This window comes from Nanorana parkeri, unplaced genomic scaffold, assembly GCF_000935625.1.
Source record: "Nanorana parkeri isolate BGI_ZX_2015 unplaced genomic scaffold, ASM93562v1 scaffold1076, whole genome shotgun sequence".
Classification (NCBI taxonomy): Eukaryota; Metazoa; Chordata; class Amphibia; order Anura; family Dicroglossidae; genus Nanorana; species Nanorana parkeri.
The window spans coordinates 164,935-182,874 of record NW_017307344.1 but is presented as its reverse complement, the minus strand read 5'-3'; the positions used below and the strand labels follow the sequence as shown (position 1 = coordinate 182,874).

At 40.3% G+C, this 17,940-nt stretch overlaps 1 protein-coding gene across 1 annotated transcript in view; it reads right to left on the bottom strand.

Moving 5' to 3' along the window:
* Positions 1 to 17,940, bottom strand: part of PRPF40B (pre-mRNA processing factor 40 homolog B) — a 75,596-nt gene that overhangs the window by 24,568 nt on the left and 33,088 nt on the right. Inside the window, exons 12-17 of the mRNA XM_018567628.1 lie at positions 16,673 to 16,837; positions 15,983 to 16,091; positions 12,925 to 13,075; positions 10,281 to 10,414; positions 1,902 to 2,016; positions 1,566 to 1,657 (exon numbers count right to left, since the gene is read on the bottom strand). Coding sequence (XP_018423130.1) covers positions 1,566 to 1,657; positions 1,902 to 2,016; positions 10,281 to 10,414; positions 12,925 to 13,075; positions 15,983 to 16,091; positions 16,673 to 16,837 — 766 coding nt within the window. The remainder of the gene's footprint in view (positions 1 to 1,565; positions 1,658 to 1,901; positions 2,017 to 10,280; positions 10,415 to 12,924; positions 13,076 to 15,982; positions 16,092 to 16,672; positions 16,838 to 17,940) is intronic.

The following is a 17,940-nucleotide window of genomic DNA, read 5'->3' as shown; positions in this document are numbered from 1 at the left end:
GCAAAGCAGACAGGAAAGAACTTACAGGGGAGGAACTGTAGAACAGGGTATGATGATCCATCAGAGCATCCACTGCTTCCACTAAAGGATCCCTGTACCTGGAGACAAACCTGTGTAGATTGTTGTGGAACCTAGGTTCAGCTGCTGCCAGATGAAGAAATATGTCTGCCAATTATCTACACCTGGAATCCACAAGGCTGACAAAGCTGGAGTAACGTTCTACCCACGACAGGATCTGATGTACCTCTCCTGACACTAAGAGACTTCTGGTTTCTCCCTGATAGTTGATGCACACCCCCACTGAGGAGTTGTTCAACTGAATCTAGATCAGATGACCCTCCGGCAGGATGGTTCAATGCTGCAGAGACAGCCAAATCACCAATGCTCCAGGATGTTGATCAGGAGACAAGACTTCTGAGATGACCAAGTCATCTGCACCAACAGGGAGCTCACGTCTCCTCCCAAGTCCAATGGGTTGGCATTTGTAGTGAGGATCCTACAAAAGATGAGAAGGAAGACTTTCCCTGACTCCAGAGCCACAAGCGAGAGACAACTGGTAGTGTAGAACCTCATGGCAAAGCATAGGAATCTTTGATGCCCTGGAAAGATGGGGACAGGCAGGTAAGCATGCTTGAAGTCCACAGCAGCCAGAAAGTCTCCCTGGTGAAGGGAGGTAAAGAGAGATTTGGTGGATTCCATGCTAAATTTCTGGACCCGAATGAACACATTCAGAGATTTGAGATCCATGATGGGGCAGGTGCCCCCTTTGGGTTTGGGAACGAAAACCTGTGAAATCACTTTCTCACAGTAACTGGGGCAAAGAAACCTTGATCCTGTCTAGGGGTTCATGTCTAGAATCAGACAAGGTGTGACAACATGACAGTAAGACAACGTATGAACTCAGGGTAAGAGGTAAGGCCTGCAAGACAGCTAGTAGCAGGAGAGGGTCAGTTGGCCAGGGGTGACCAAAGTTACAGTAGGTGGGCAGCAGGAACATACTGAAGTTCCACATCACCTTTGCGCATGCACAACACTTGCGTTTACCAGGACAGAGTCTGGAAAGCTCCCTGAGCAGAACCCCGTTGTTGAAGGAAACATTTAGGCTATCCCATTAACATTCAGTCCAGCAAGGTCTAGATGGAGTACTACCTAGCCAAATAGCTACAATCGAAGAAGCAAAGCTGCACAAGTGAGAGCAGTCTTGATTTATTTTATAAAAATAATAAAACACTAAAAAAGGGCTAGTAAAAATATATATTAGTCTTTAACTAATGGAAACGGATGTCCATCCTTCTAGGACAATGGCAAAAAGAGTAAGGCAAGCTGATAGTTTCGTTTTGGCCTTATACATACTTTAAGGCTACCATTTACTGTGAGGGTGTATTGTACTGAGTTCAAATGAAGGGGCAGTACAGTACCATACTGGAAAATCAATTAGCCTTCTCCATGAATATCAATATAAGAGGGTTGGTAAACACAACTGAAATCATGTTTACATTTCATGAAACAATGCTGACACACTTTGGAAATATAAGGAGAGAAGTTAGAACAAAACTTTAGCTTACCTTCAAAATATCTTTAATGATCTTTTTTTCATCATGGAATCGAGCCTTCAGATCTTCCACATAAAACTTGAACAGATCGAGAGGGGTAGAGCCTGGACATATTGAGAGAATGGAGAGGTCAGAATGATAATGACAAAATAATAAAAATACAATAACATAAAAATGCAATAACAGAGCACTGGAGTTAAAATGAATGGCTTTTATCTATCAAATGTATAATTCTGCTCATTCACACATCCCTGTCAGTCGGTATAGGCAGCAAGCCTATACCGACTGTTTACTATTGCCAACTAAAAATGCTGATAAGGTATGTATAAACGTGTACAGCAGATTCACCTGTCTGTCCTAGCATGTTAGCAAAACGTGAGTCAGTGCTGACAAAAGGGTAGAGTTCCATCCACGTTGACATGGAGTGCAGCTGACCAGTCTCATGAAGCTCATCAAGAAACACCTAGAAGACAGAATGCACAAACTACATCTGTAGCAAGGATGACATTATACAAAAGGCTTTCTTTTTTTTCACTAATACAGATAAACAGCTGCTGGTAAAGTTATAGTGTTTTCTATCCTCAAATTAAACCGGTCACAAAACTCAGAAATGTATGCATGGTAAAAAATAATATTACACGCCCCACTCCTCCAGACTGGTCTTGTTTTATAAGGGCTTCCTCAATGACCAATAGGCTCTGGCACTGGAATGAGGAGAAACTAAGCTCATCTATTACAGGCAAGCATTTGCTTAGCTGTCTATATCACTGGATCTATTGATTGTTTTGACATCGAATTATCACTGAAGGGAACCTCGACTTATGTTCTTTTCATTATATACTCAATTTGGGTTTCCCGGGTTTGCAACAGATTTTAAAAAAACTGTTAGTTAGCAATCTGCTTTAAAAGGATTTTACGAGAGCTGGTATATTAATACTTCGCGTTTACCGATTGCAGCCAGCAGGAAGAAATCTTTACTCTTTTGTCTTTTCTAGTAATTTACTTGCTCTCGAGTAATTTGATCCCCTGCTATTAGCTATATTCAAAGCAACCATCCAGCTGAATGGTCAGAAGAGGGACATTCTCCCCTCCCTACCTATATCTGTAGTTCATACACTTCTGTCTGGAGCATCAGATAGAGAGAGACCAACATGGCCCTGGGCAAATTGTGTGCTTTACAACAGCTCATCAACACCCTGTCCATTCAAAACTTCCAACAACACAGCCTGACAAAATCTCAAAAAGAGGAAATAATATTAAGGCTGGGTTCACACCTGGGCGTACTATAGGCGCGTTTTTCAGCTCGTTTTTTAGCACGTTTTTTGTTAAGTGAAACGCGTGTTTTTATACCGCCCTGGTGGTATGATTTTGTTTTCCCTTTATTTTCTCTCTTTTTTTCGGGTTTTCTTTTTTAACTTTCAAACTTCCCGCCGGTTCTGCGGACGGAACCCGGAAGACGGCAGCGGCCGGAGGACACAGCGGGGATTGCGGACAAGGTAAGACTTAAGCTGTATTCTCGAGTGTGGCTCAGGGTTACTGCTTTGTTAACCCCGAGCCACACTCGGGAATAACAATGGAAACGCGCTGAAATATGCCCCAAAGAAGCTCCTGTACTTGTTTGGGGCGTAGGGCGTTTTTCAGAGCGTTTCCACAGGCTGAAATACGCCCAGGTGGGAGCCATGCCCATAGGAAAGTATGGGATTTCACTTGCTGAGCGTTTTCAGCGCTTCGATCAGCGCTGAAAAACGCCCAGGTGTGAACCCAGTCTAAGAATTGTAATTAGCTATTACAGACTGAGCACCCACTGCACAGAAATTAAATCAGACTACAAACCAAGGGACAGTAGACTGGCAGTGGTGTGAACAGGAAGCCCTGAATGATGATGCCCACTTCCTGTTGTGGTGTACTCAGCATTAAGAGACATCCCTCATATCTCAGACTTCATACTCATATAAGAAGACTGGAAAACAAATTCTACCATGAGAAGAGGGGCCAATAGTGAAATAGCTGCACAGTTTATAACAAGTCAGAGGCTGAAAGGGACAGAAGAAACCAGGGATGTGATGATGGCACGCTAAGCCTGACCCTGCAGAGATTTTCCAGCTCACAGAACAACATTCTAAGTGCCAGCAGACCGAGAGTGATTGTCACTGGGGTCAGTTAACTCCACAGTTAACCCTTTAGCCACACAAACAATAGCTGCCACAACGTGTTTTAACAGAAACATGAAACCGTTCATGGCAAATATCGTAATAATTCTGACCTTGAGCAACGAGACCCTCAATGTCCCTCCAGACTGAAATATAACAGGATTTAAAATACATTTCCATTTAATCATATCAGGCGAGAATTCTTTAAGTTCTGGTTCGGAGCATTAGAGATGAAGATTAACAATGTAAAAAAATAATTGTTAATAAATGAAAAAGAAATAGGGTGCATGAAAAATATTTACAGAAAAGTTATTACAAACACACACAACAGCAACATAAAAATAAACAGGATTATACATGAAAGTACCTAACAAGTATGTCTGGTCTATAGTTCTGACACAATCCAAGTCCATTCAGCATCAATCCAATCTGGCTGCATCAGAGTCACTGGCCCTCAGCATTCGTGCATAGTTTAGATGGAAGAATGATACCCTCTAGTCTAGAGGGTGTCACTGAACCCACCCCAACAAATCATAAGGGGAGCGATGTGTGGCATAGGGGACTGGAGGGTATATAATATGCCAGCAGATCCTCCCACGTGGCCAGATTTTTAAATGCATCCACATTTTTATATGACCACATACTCATGTTACACATGTTACAGTCTGATAACCCATTTATTATTGTACTGAACAAGATTACCATTTACAAAAGACTAAATATGATAGGTATTTGATGCAGATTTTCCTTAGAAGAAGAAATGTGTCTTATCCACCTCCTGCAACCCATAATATAGGTGTGTTTAATCTTAAAATGACTAGAAGCCTCTTCTACATTCGGGTGGATGCTCAATATTAACGTAATTTAAAAGAGAACTATGGGGTAAGTGTTTTTCCCCATAGTTCTCTTAAGGGTCACAGGAGGACATATACTAACCTCCTCCCGTGACCTAATGCTCAGTATATCGCGAGCTACAGCTCACGGTATACTGAGACCGCCGCAACCGTGATGTATCCCGACATTACTGTCGAGATCCACCCAGTTGCGTGATATTTAGCTGGCTCTGCCTATCTAGAGGCAGAGCCAGCTGTACCCGACCTTTTGCGTTCGCTCACTTGCCGATCTATTGAGCCGACGTGTGACAGTTTCATTGTCACGCGTCGGCTCGTCATAGTTCGAGCCGATGCGTGACAATGAAACTGTCACACGTTGAGGCTGAGTGATTTTCACTCACCTCATAGTTCTCCTTCAATATCAGAATGTATTAATTTTGTGTAGACTTTGGTTCTGCAGTGAGAAATACATAGACAGTAAAGTGGACTCTGAAGCTATTTATGACACATACTAGGTCAGGCTAGAGTGTATTTCCACCTTCGCAGCCAGATTGGGATAACACCTATTTTATATTTGTAACATGTTTCCAATCACATAGCATAAGCTAAAAAAAAAGGTAAAAATGCTTCTTGCAGTTTAAATTGCTTTTACTTGGGTTTTGTGGCTTTTTAAGGGTTACAATTTATACGTGCTTCTCCTTCTTTGTAATGTTAGGATGGGTTGTGATGGGTGAGGGGTTTGTTAACTCTGTCTGCTGGCCCATTTCCTTATCATTTGTAAAGTAAATTTGATCACTGTCTGTACTAAAAAAGGGTTAGAGGATTACAAATCTGGCTTCTGCAATGTATGTTAATAAAGTTAATGAGAGAAACACAATCCACAAATTTCAGTCCTAAGTCTTTCTACAAGGCATAGCTCTGGTTTCAGCCATATTGCCTGCTGCAACAAAACACCTCAAAGGTAAGAAATTCATTTTCAAAAAATTGTCTTTCATTATGCTGTGTGAATGGGAACACATTAAAAACGCCTAGCAATTTTTCAAATGTCTTTATTAAAAGTCCCTGCTTACTAGTGCCCTGGCATTCTGCTAAGTACTGCTCATAATAGCCATTACTTATTTACGATCCACTAATTCACAAACAATGCAGAAACCAAAAATGTATATGCATGAAATCAATAGATCAGTGGATATTAACAATGATTAAATATTTAGTGATAAGCTTGTATAGTACAATTGACCAACCTACCCAGAGCCCACGAGCTGTAAACAAAACCTTTGAGCTGAGGTTGCCACCAAATACAGTCCAGTGTGCAAGAGAAAGAATTGTGTGCTGCAGCAGCGTGGTTGCATATAGGGCCCTGTCACACCATCAAGAATGCGTTCTGCCTATTTTTTGCAGATTGCACTGGACCGGGAACACAGGCACTGATGGGGGGGGGTTGTGGTGCCATTGAGTTCACTGCACTGCCCCGCCCCCTTCTGCTCCAAAACAAAGTGAGACGGCCGGGTTGCGTTCCAGTGGCCGATCGCACTGGAACGCAACTCTTGATGATGTGACTGGGCCCTTAAAGGACAGATCTGCCTGTGTGTCATAGAGGACATCATTTTCTCCCATCCAGCGCTGTAGAAACCTAGTGCAACCATTAGTGAGCACAGGCATGGGGGCAGTGTTTTTTAAGACATTACCTCTACTTCAAAGGTATCAGCACAATAGGCAAAAGCCAATGTAAAATTGTAAAAACGCAGATCGATTTTTGGCCATTTCAGCAGGAACTATTGTCGGCTGAACAGTGCTTGCTGCCAAACAGCTGTATTATGACAGCGGCATGCACTGATGTCAGAATACAATCTACACAATGGCAGATTTGTTCATTCATGCTGTTAGTGAGGATGGAGGAATCTAGAAGATTTTTTTTCCTTCAGCCTCGTAGGTTGTTTGAAAAAAATCTTTGCGTGTATCCAGCTTTAGAGTCAACTGCTACACATTGTCAGAACATTTATCTCTTCAATACTTTGTAAATCCCAAGCACAGCAATGGTCACTGTACACAGCACTGCCATGCCCCCATCCCCCAAAGCAAATCTGAGAATTGCCATTGCTGTCTTGTAATTAAAGTTGCAAGCTCCAAAACTATCATCTTGTCTTTGTATTACTTAGTAACTCACTGCCCTGGAACAAGTATGCAGCCAATTAAGTGCTGGGACCCCTGAAGTGCATAGCTTCTCCAGCCAGTGATGTATCTGTCTTTCATTTTCTATATACTGTATAATCTATGGCAGTTCAGGTTTATATGATAAAGTTAACAAAAAAAAGAAGCTTACACTTAGGACCATAACGAATAAGGCTCAGAAGAATTATTTAAAAACACACTGATGTGGTGGGTAATTTACTTTTTTCTAAAATAGATGTCAAGACAGTTACATACAGTATGTGTAAGTAAAGAGTGGCACAAAGCTGTATTTTCAGAATCACAATAGCCTGATGTCATAGATATCCATATTGTTCTATACAAATCATCTTAAAGCTTTCCCAGGGAAGCCTATACTGAAAGAAAGATAGGTGATGCCCAGGATGGCCTACTTCAAAAAAAACATTTGCCTGGCTATGTCTGACATCAATATTTTCTTAGGCTGGGTTCACACCTAGGCGTATTACGCATGCACGTCTGTCGCGCGACCGTCACGCGTTTTTTGTACCGCGATCGCGGTAAAAAAATCGCGCGACCGCCGCGCGATTCCGAAGGCTACTTGGCTGTATCCCAATGGAAAACGCCCTCCAAAACGGCCCAAAGAAGTACATGTACTTGTTTGGGCGTCAGCCGTTTTGTAGGGCGTTCAGACGGGCGGAAATACGGAAAGGTGTGAACCATACCCATAGAAAACAATGGGATTTTCATGGTTGTATGTTTTGTAGAGCGTTCATAGAGCGTTGAACGCCCGACAAAACGGAAAGGTGTGAACGGGGCCTTAGTCGCTGACCCAGAATAAGCATGAGAGATGAACAAAGTGAAATCAGAACTCCTGATCTGCACACTTGATCCAGCTGTACAGCAAAAAGCAATAGGGGGGTCAGCATGACAGCCAGGCACCTATCATTTTCAGAAGCAATAAAAGCCATCATAGTCTCTCAGTAGTGGATTACTTTAATTCTTGTGAATACGTTAGTTTTATACACAGTGCCTCTTCTGTAGAGGACACTAATGTAATTGTTCACAAGTAACATCAAGAACCATACTGTGTCTGGCAGATTGGGAGAGGTCCTACAATTAAACTGAGATTAAACTCTGATCTGTAGGCTATCCAAAGGAAATGTTACGTTTGGGAAATGGCTCTGTCACATCCACCCATTCTCTCTTGTCCTTGGATCTGTATGTTGGATCACAGCTGCTTCGGAGTCTTTTGTGGACATGACTGCCCTCTGCTGGATGCACTTAGTACTTTTTATTCTAAGCACTAACCCTTCTTCACAATCAGAACAGCAATATATATTCTTTAAAGCTAAAATATTCGATTATCCAGAGTGTATTCTCCTGGCTTAGGCTCCTTTCAAACGGGTGGTCTGATTGTGTCCCGCTTGAAAAACTGACAAGCGGACCCGTTTGAATGCCTAATGTTAGTCTATGGGTAGCCAGCTCTAAATGGATGGGCGTCAATTTACACCCGATGACCCCCTACTCCGGCCGGGTCAAGAAAAAACAAAAAGATCAGAGATCGGCTTTGTCGGACCTGATCGTGCCGGACTAGGAGTAATCTGATGTAAACGGACACATCCGATCCAGTCTGTTTACATCTGATTCCCCATAGACCAACATGGGATCCAGTCATTTCAGTTTTTTCCTACATTGCAAGATGGAGGAAAAAACTGGAAGGACACAGCCCAGACGCTTGGTACTGCTGTGATCAGACGAGCACCTCTCTAAGATTCAACCTTATTGCATTCATTCTTCCTTAATAAGTTAATAACGGAAACAATGGCACGGCTCCCAGAACAGATATGGTGTAAATGGATTCACATCTTTTGTGAAAATGTATACAGTTGTGTGTATGTATAAGGTGTTAAATGCTATATAATTAATGCAGCTTGTGTTTCTACATCCAAATTTTTTTCTGAATGTCATTCGGAATGTACTTTTGTTGTTAGACCTTAAAATAAAAATAAAAAACACCCTTTGGGTCTGGTAGGAATTTTAGGGGGAACACCAATGCCAAAAAAAAACAAAAAAGGATGGAGTCCCCCGCTAAAATCCCTTACTTGACCCTTTTTCTGAGCAGTAGCCTGGCAGAATGAGCATGTGCCCCCCCCATCCTACTTCATACAAGGCTACGTGCCCTCAACATAGGGAGGGTGCTTTGCCAGGGGGCCCCCATGTTGATGAGGACAAGGGCCTCTTCCCCACAACCCTGGCCCGGTGGTTGTGGGGGTCTGCGTGCAGGGGGGCTTATTGGAATCAGGGTGCCCCCTTTCATAAAGGGGTCGCCCAGATACTGCCCCCCCATGAACAACAAGGAGTGGCTGTTACCCCTACTCATTCACCAAATAAACAGTACAGTAGTAAATAAACATACCACACAAATTCCTTTATTTGAAGAAAAAAAAAACAACACAGTTTTTGACAAGTCCTTTATTAAAAAAAGAAAAAAACTCCAAAAACTGTCCATCGATGTAATCCACAGGTCAATCACGTCGTCCAACAAAGTAGATCCGCATCAATCACAAAAGACGGAGGCCGCCAACTCGCCAAAAGAAAAAATACCTGACACAACCTATCCCGACAAACTCTTGCCGCAAAATGATAGCTCTTATCCGAATGACAACAAAGGGGTGGAGCGAGTCATGACGTCACAACTCACTCCGCCCCTTTGTTGACATTCAGAAGCTCTGCTCCTGAATGCTATTTGGGAGCTCCTGAATACTGTTATAATGACAGCTCTGCTCCTAAATGTCAACAAAGGGGCAGAACAACTCCGACTCGTTCCGCCACTTTGTTGACATTCGGGAGCAGAGCTATCATAATGGTATAGTCTGGTATGAATGGGGGGGGGGGCACGCTTTTTAAAAAAAATTGGTTCTGTGGAAAGTCAAAAGTTAAAAAGGAAAAGGTCACTTATTTTTCTAATGTCACTTTGCTGCAACAAATTTTCGTTCGAAAATATCGCTTTAGGCATCCGCAATTAAAGAAAAATTCATATTCGGACAAATCCAAATACTGAAACAAATTGGCTTTCGGACCCGAATCACGAAAAATACGAAACAAAACAAATTTTTTCCTGGCACACCTCTGGTTTCTATACTGAACTGCAGCTGATGGTCTGATTTCTATGACATCTTTATGTTTCCTGTGGTTTATCTGGAGTAGTTGACTGCATTATTCCTCTGGGAACTATTTAGATGTGAGCACAGCATAAATGCTCATAGTCCACCACCTGCAATTTCAACAGATTTGGACCAAGCAGTCTCATTGCTCAGAAAAATTATTAATTTTCTTCCTAATTGTTCTCCACAATCGCTGCTATTGGAGATTATAGCCAATCTTTGAAAAAACAAATCCATCCAATCATTTTATAAAAACTAGTCAATATTCAATCACTGCCAGGAAGGAAATGATAATCATTCAATCCATGAATTCTGGCCTTTTTATTGCTCCTGTTACAGCCAAATATATTTTCAACATTGTCCAGTTCTGAAATGTAAGATTTTTACCTCGAACATCAGACATTTAACAAGGATTTGGATAGGAAGTACCTGGAAAGATTCTCGATTTTTGCGCTGCTGGCGCCTTTCACGAAGGCGGCTTTTCTCTTTGTCTTCTGCCTCATCTTTCTCCAGAGCTCTAATGTGCTCCTCAAAGCAGATAAGGGCATCTTCTTTATCCATATCTAATGCAAACATAATAAGCAGATAATGTTAATTAAGATTTTATACAGAAAGAATTGGTCTTATGAATTGTGCAGCATTTGCAGTTATTAATATCCATGGATTTGAGTTCGGGGTCTACTGTATGTTCAAGTGTACATCCTTGTGGCAGGATTGTTTAAACCACTATATAGATAATCCTGTATGAATGCTTATAATGTCATGAAAAGACTGTATTTTAGAGGTAACGTACCATGTTTTCAATTATTTTTTTGGTAAAGTGGCTGATGAAAATAATGTTATCAATGTGTGTTAAAAAGTATCTATGCTCAAACACAACAAATAAATGTGTATTTGTGTATTGCATTGCTATCCTACTCCTAATAACCTTATCAATCTAGAAGTTTGTAATCTTTAAGATGCTCATAGGATGTACATCTTCTATGCACTAAAACTATTTCATTCAACCATTTGAATATGCACTTTCTTGTCACAACTCACAGAGCCTGCATTCTGAAACACAACTCAATAAATGAACAATGTAACATTATCATTGCTTGCTGGAAACAATGCATTATGGGCTATCCAGTCTTGAGAAACTGAGTTTGCATAACATCAAGCAGAAGGGAAACCGGGAAGTTGTTGGAAGTGATGGGCAGATAGAAGGCAGCACTCACTATATAAAAGGAATTTTTTCAAGTAAGTTTTGATTGCATTATCAAAAACAACTCTAGTATGTATTCCTATTACAATGCTGATCTTATCAAAGGATAGTACATGCCGTGACTTTAGTACTCATCTTGTTTTAAAAAACCTGTAATTATATAAATAGTTTGTAAATATGTATGTACACGAGGAAGCCTTCACACCTCTTTTAAACCAGTTCTCCTCCCTGTCTTGACTGTCTTCAAAGGAGTGACCTTCTTCCGTTAGATGTAGGTATATTGCTGTGTCTGCCACATAGAATGTTTTAGCACCTCTCTCTGGGCAGGTTAATAACACCTCCTAGCTCCAATTATGCAAATACAATCAACACATGGTTGCCACTAACAGATTATGTGGATTGGAGCAACATTGACCATATTTATTCCCAGATAATTTTTGTACAAGTAATTCTGAATTGAGAAAGCTGTTCGGATGACCAGTGAAATGTCTTCAAGAAAAATACAGTCCAGTTGCCTTGACTTATTTTTTACAGACATACCATGACCCGGATGAGTGAGAACATTAACAGACAATAATAATTATAATATAACATTAAAAATGACTAAGATAAACACTGCAATATATAAATATCTGCTGGAAATTAACTATGTTTTTACCTTAAACAAACCAAAGCTTAGCAATCACTATTTCTCAAGTACAGTTTTATTAAAAACTCAGTATATTTATATATAGTATAAACTCTGTTTAAAGTTTCACACAATGGTTTAATATGGCAGCTGAGTTTTGAAGAAATGCCGGTAGCTGCCAGTATGATAATATAATTGAATAATGTGAGCTTGTCTGATAAAGGCTAGGTTTTTAAAATGTGGGTGTCATTGGCCTGTAGGTATGTCGCTATAAATTTTCACTGACCAAACAATTAATTAATTATACATGCTAACAGAAGTTTGATTTCTCCTGTGATGGGCATTGTGAGAAGATAAGCATACATTTCAAGTTGGTAATGGAGGCCACACAATTTGCTGCCACTGATGATCAATTATCAGGCTGTATCATTTAAAAAATGAAGACACACATAGGGATTTTGTAAAAGAATGTGCTCAAATGCATGAAATACCAGCCAGCCTGTCCAAGACCCCTAGACCTGGATTAGTGAAGTTTTCCCCTTCAAAACTGGTAATGTCTAGCATGCATGAAGGTTTGTAGAAAAGCTGGAGCACTTTTCCCCATAGTAAATAAAGAAACACTTGGGATAAGCTATGGCTCCACAGGAAACAGTCAATGAGTTTTTGTAATAATATGAAACTCCACTCTTGAACTGTTATAATAGTGCAACCTTACCTCTCAGGTTTCTTAATGTGTAATTATTGACTTCTATTCCCTCTCTGTCAGTGAAAGGTTGAATGCCAGGATGAAAGGTCCACCCTGTCTCCTGCCTGAGCTCAATGCTGAAAGCAGACAATCAAAATCTATGATTGAAGACAGGTACTGTGAGGATTTCGTGAGATAAAACCAAAGGATTTGTTAAATGACTATTTTTCTTTAACAGGCCAAAGTTCAGGAAGGGAATAGGTCAGCCTCCATGGGGACCTTACATCCTAACATTTCTGCTCCGAAAGGAAACAATAGAAGTAAATAACAGCACACATACCGTATATATCCCTGAGAGATAAAACTATCAGGACCCAATAGTGGAGCTTTACATTCTTATAAATGCCCATTCCTGACTGGTTCTCCCAACAAGTCAGCAACATCTTAAATTTTTTTATAAACTTAGTAACTATTAAAAATATGTACAAATATTGTGTTTTTTAATGATGTCTCTTGTTCTTTCATTGGTATTAGTGAATCTGTGTGGAAGACTCACTCTGCAGCTCTTCATCCTCTGCAAACATGGGATTATCCATGAGATACTGCTGGGCTTCGGACCACGTGGTTTGGAAGCTGACATTGCTCATATTATCTAAAATATTCTTCAGTGCTTGAACATTGCGTTTCCTTAACTGCTTTGCCTGTTCCTAAAATGATAGGAGAATAGAAGGTTTTACTACATGCTGCAAAAGTAAATCAATATTACCCAAATATTCCCTCCCATTATAGACTACAATCTTAATACATCAGGGCCGTCTTTAAAGCGGGGCAAAATGGGCACTTGCCCGGGGCCCAGTCATTGTTGTGGGGCCCTGTAACCCATAAACGTTTTTGGACCAGCTGTCTAGTCTGCGCTACCGCTTTCTGACGCTAGAGGGCAGCAGCCTCCTCCCCGGTGTCATTATTATGTCCCCCCAGTGTCATTATTATGTCCCCCCAGTGTCATTATTATGTCCCCCCAGTGTCATTATTATATCCCCCTGGTGTCATTATTATTATGTCCCCCCAAGTGTCATTATTATTATTATGCCCCCTGGTGTCATTATTATGTCCCCCCAGTGTCATTATTATTATTATGTCCCCCTGGTGTCATTATTCTTATAATTATGTCCCCCCCAGTGTCATTATTATTATTATTATGTCCCCCCCGGTGTCAATAATAACAATAATGACACTGGGGGACATAATAATAATGACACTGGGGGGACATAATAATAATGACAGCAGGGGACATAATAATAATGACACCAGGAGACATAATAATAATAATGACATCAGGGGACATAATAATAATAATAATATTGACACCAGGGGACATAATAATAATAATATTGACACCGGGGGGACATAATAATAATATTAATGACACTGGGGGGACATAATAATAATATTAATGACACTGGGGGGACAAAATAATAAAGATAATGACTCCAGGGGACATAATAATAATAATAATAATGACTACAGTGGACATAATAATAATGATACCAGGGGACATAATAATGACACACGGGGGACATAATAATAATGACACGGGGGGGGGGGCACATAATAATGACTCCAGATGACATAATAATATTGACACCAGGAGACATAATAATGATAATGTCGCAGGAATACCCCCCCTCCCCTCTCTGATCCTCCAACGCTGACTGGAGGGATGGATGGGGCGGACACAACCTCCAGAGAGGTACATAGAGAGAATACATATTAGTAAACTAAATGTGAGATTGCAGTCCATTACAGGAGTGAGCATGGAGTGGTGGCTACTTTACAACACACACACAGTGACCATTCGGTACAAAAGTAGCCACCCTCCAGAAGGAAGAACAGTGTCAGCACCAATTTAGAGATGATTTGAGGGTCTACAGATGAGTGATACACAAAGAAGATACATTTTTGTTAACAGTTAAGGTACTAGAATGTATTTTTAAGATTTAACTCCTGAGTTTAGTATCACTCTGATATGATCTGTTCCTCCTTAAACACTGTTGTTCACAAAGTGACTAAAATCTTGACATTATAATTTCACTCCTTCACCTGCAATCTGTATATTAATATTGCCCAGCACAATGCTCCTTGACAAGGATAACGTAATAAACGTACTCCCTTTGACAGCCACTAGTCAACACTATGCACGGTTCTCAATTGCAAGTATCACTCAGTGGTTCCCGAACTTGTGATCAATATGTCAGCTAAAACATAATAATCACATGCAGGCTGGAGACTTCATTGATAAAATAAGCCTTCAGCCTGGAGATGGCAGTTGTCACTGTAATTGTCAGATAGAATTACCATTTAAAAATATTTTTAAAAATTAACAAAATAGGAAACGATTTTTTTTGCAAATTTGTCAGCCTATAATAAAAAAAAAACAGATCTGGGTTTTATTAAAACAGTGTATTAAATAAAAGCCTTATATGTTCTTAACCAAAAGGTTAATGTGAACGAATGCGCTGAACTGGGCACATGCTAGCAATATTATTTTTGTTCATCTTTATATTGTTCAGTCTTATTGATTCAACACTTATTTTCAGTGTTTTCTGGGGGACATAAGAGCTTTGAAGTGGCCACACTGGAATACGATTTAACCTCCCTGGCGGTATGATTATTTAGCTTTTCGTTATTTTTTCGGCGCAATTTTTTTTCGGATTTATTTCGTTATTTTATTTTGTCGTTTTTTTCCGGGTTTTTTTATTTTATTTCCCGCCGGTTCCGCCCCCATGCGACGCGTCAGCTCGCAAGGGACGGAACTCGGAAGACAGATGCCGGCGTCGGCCGGAGGACACAGCACGGCTCGAGGGACAAGGTAAGTAAATACTGTGGGATATTCCCGAGTGTAGATCAGGGTATGGAGAAGTAACCCCGAGCTACACTCGGGAATACCGCCAAGGAGGTTAAAGTGGAAGTAAAGTCAGTTAAATAAAAAAAAATGGAGGTATTTTTTGTGCACATTGTACGGTGCATGTGCCTTGCAGTGCACATACTCAGCCCATTCATGGCATCTCTAAGATGCTGTGAATGGGCCAGATGCAATAATGGATGTAATTCCTGTGCGTTAGATCACCAGTGGCCTAGCAACTTGGAAGTGTCAGCGTCGGAGATGACGGCGGGGGACAGAGTGGGACACCAAAGATGGATTTGACAGCACTGGAGAAGGGCACACTTTTAAAGGTAAGTGTGCCCTGATGTGCAAGTATACTGTGCATACTTGCACATTAGAGCACAAACCTACCCAGCTCGCAGTGCTTTTCTTCTGCATTACCATTTTGTTTAAAGTGGACCAGTCAGCACTATTAAACTTTTTAATGTAAAAGTCCTACCTAGTAGCAGGTACCCCAGGGAGCCCGCTATGACTTTCTGAGCCAGGGGTTTTTCACCCTGTTGCAGCAACTTGAACCACTTTATAAGATTTTGTTGCCTTCCTCTGGTTTTTAGGGTTCCTTATCAACTGGGTAAACATGATAGACATTGTTCAACCTATGTAATTTTAGTATATTTTATGAGCAAAATAAGGAACTCTACAAATTAAATGTATAATCATCAGTCAAAACCTTTTCTTTTTTTGCTAGAAAGAAGAGAACATCATCATAAATTTCTTTACGATCTCGCTCTGGAACAACAGACCACACTTCTTGATCACCAAACATCTGTTCAGCTTTCCTGCAAAAACAGAGAACTAAGCCACAAATGAAGCATGTTAAGTTAAAATCATTTTTAATCTATTACATGAAGAAATGTTTTACTAATTAACACATTATCAAGAAGGTTAAAGTACAGGGATCCCATGTGATTATTCAAACAAATTATTAGAGCAATAGATGTACACGGTAAAGCGACATCCAATCAGCTTTGAATTTACTGAAGTTAGATTAATAATAGAGGATTGATGAATTTCTACTGTGGCATATTGCTTTTTGAGCATTGCCATTTCGAATAAGCCTGCTGGTATGCTAAGAAACTTGTATTCAGTATGATAAGAAACTTGTATACCAACTCATTAGCAATATGAGATTTCATCAACAATGGAGGTTTTAAATGACTACCAATCACAATAATTTGTGATCATGTATCAGGTTAGTCATACAGACATGTAAGCTGGTCTAAGCTATCTTTTGACTGCAGAAAAGGATGAATAGTAATTGAGGACCCTGAAAAGTGAGAATAACCTGCTACTCAGGTTAATTAGTTGTGATAGTAAATAAACAGCTAAGTAATGCAAATACCGAACCAGGCATATATACCTGTAGCGAGTGGCTGAGGTCATCTTGTCATGTTGCTCTAGGAAGTGCTGTAGCCTCTCTTTTGCTTCTTTAGCTCTAAGTCTTGCCTCCTCCTTTTCTTCCTTTTCACGCTGTGATTTGTAAGCATTGAATGTCTGCTTCTTCTCGCTCAGCTTGGGTAGTGCACTGTGGTAAAACAAAGTTGAATGCATTGCCCATGAGCACAGTAAAACAGTAGGTAAGAAGTTATAAGGAGTTTACGCATTTCCATCAAACATTTGTAAACCATATTTAGTACCTTCAATAAACCATTACAAGCAGAAATTGTTGTAATCAATTCATGCAGAGCCAATCAGTAAGACGTTTGATCTCCACCCACACTGTTTATGTATCTTTTTAAGGTGCACATGGACCCAAGATGAAAGAATCTCAAGTATTACTGTATGGTCTAACTATAACCAAACTCAAACATGGCTTGTTAAGTAAAATGTGAATGGACAGGTTAGAAAACCTTGTATGAATCCTATGGTTTTTCCCCTTGTAAGCCGTACAGAGGTGTTTACAATGTGCACCCCCTACCCTGCTCTATAAGCAAAACACAACCAATTGTCCGAAGCCAATGGCTTATTTTTTTGAATAATCAGTTCTCCAATATTTTAAGACTAGTATTCAATGAGTATTAAAAGTGCGTTCAACGTAGAAGAAATCAGGAAACCTTGCTCTAAATCCACAGCTTAGTTCGAGGATGCTTGCAGATGCTTGATTAGTGATGGCTGCCATGAGGTTGGGCATTATGTTTTCAAGAAAATTAAGTTCACAATTATGTTCTTTGGTAAAAAGACAAAAGGATTTAGTAAGCTATCAATGTACTAACTGGCTGTCATAATGCCCTCATTTAGAGCCAACAAGACAGTGGGGTTGATTTACTAACCTTTTAAACACACCACGAACGTGTATACACCTCTGTAGTGTGTTCCCTCCCAGCATGATCTATGGGAGGAATCGAAACACCTTTGTAGTGTGTACACACCCAGCAGGTGTGTTGTGCAAAGCCCTGCAATGAATTGCAAGGTAATGTGGTGTAAATTAGCTCTATGTTATGTTGCTTGCGTTGATGAATGCAGGAATGTAAATGCATGAGCTAACCATTTTTGTCTAAACTGTAAAGCAGCATTATATATGCATCATGTGCATGATTTTTCCATATATGGCATTAGTGGAAATATGCTTTTAGAGACTTTTTGGTTGATAAATACGTTTTGCGGTGTGAAAATCACACACACCTGGTG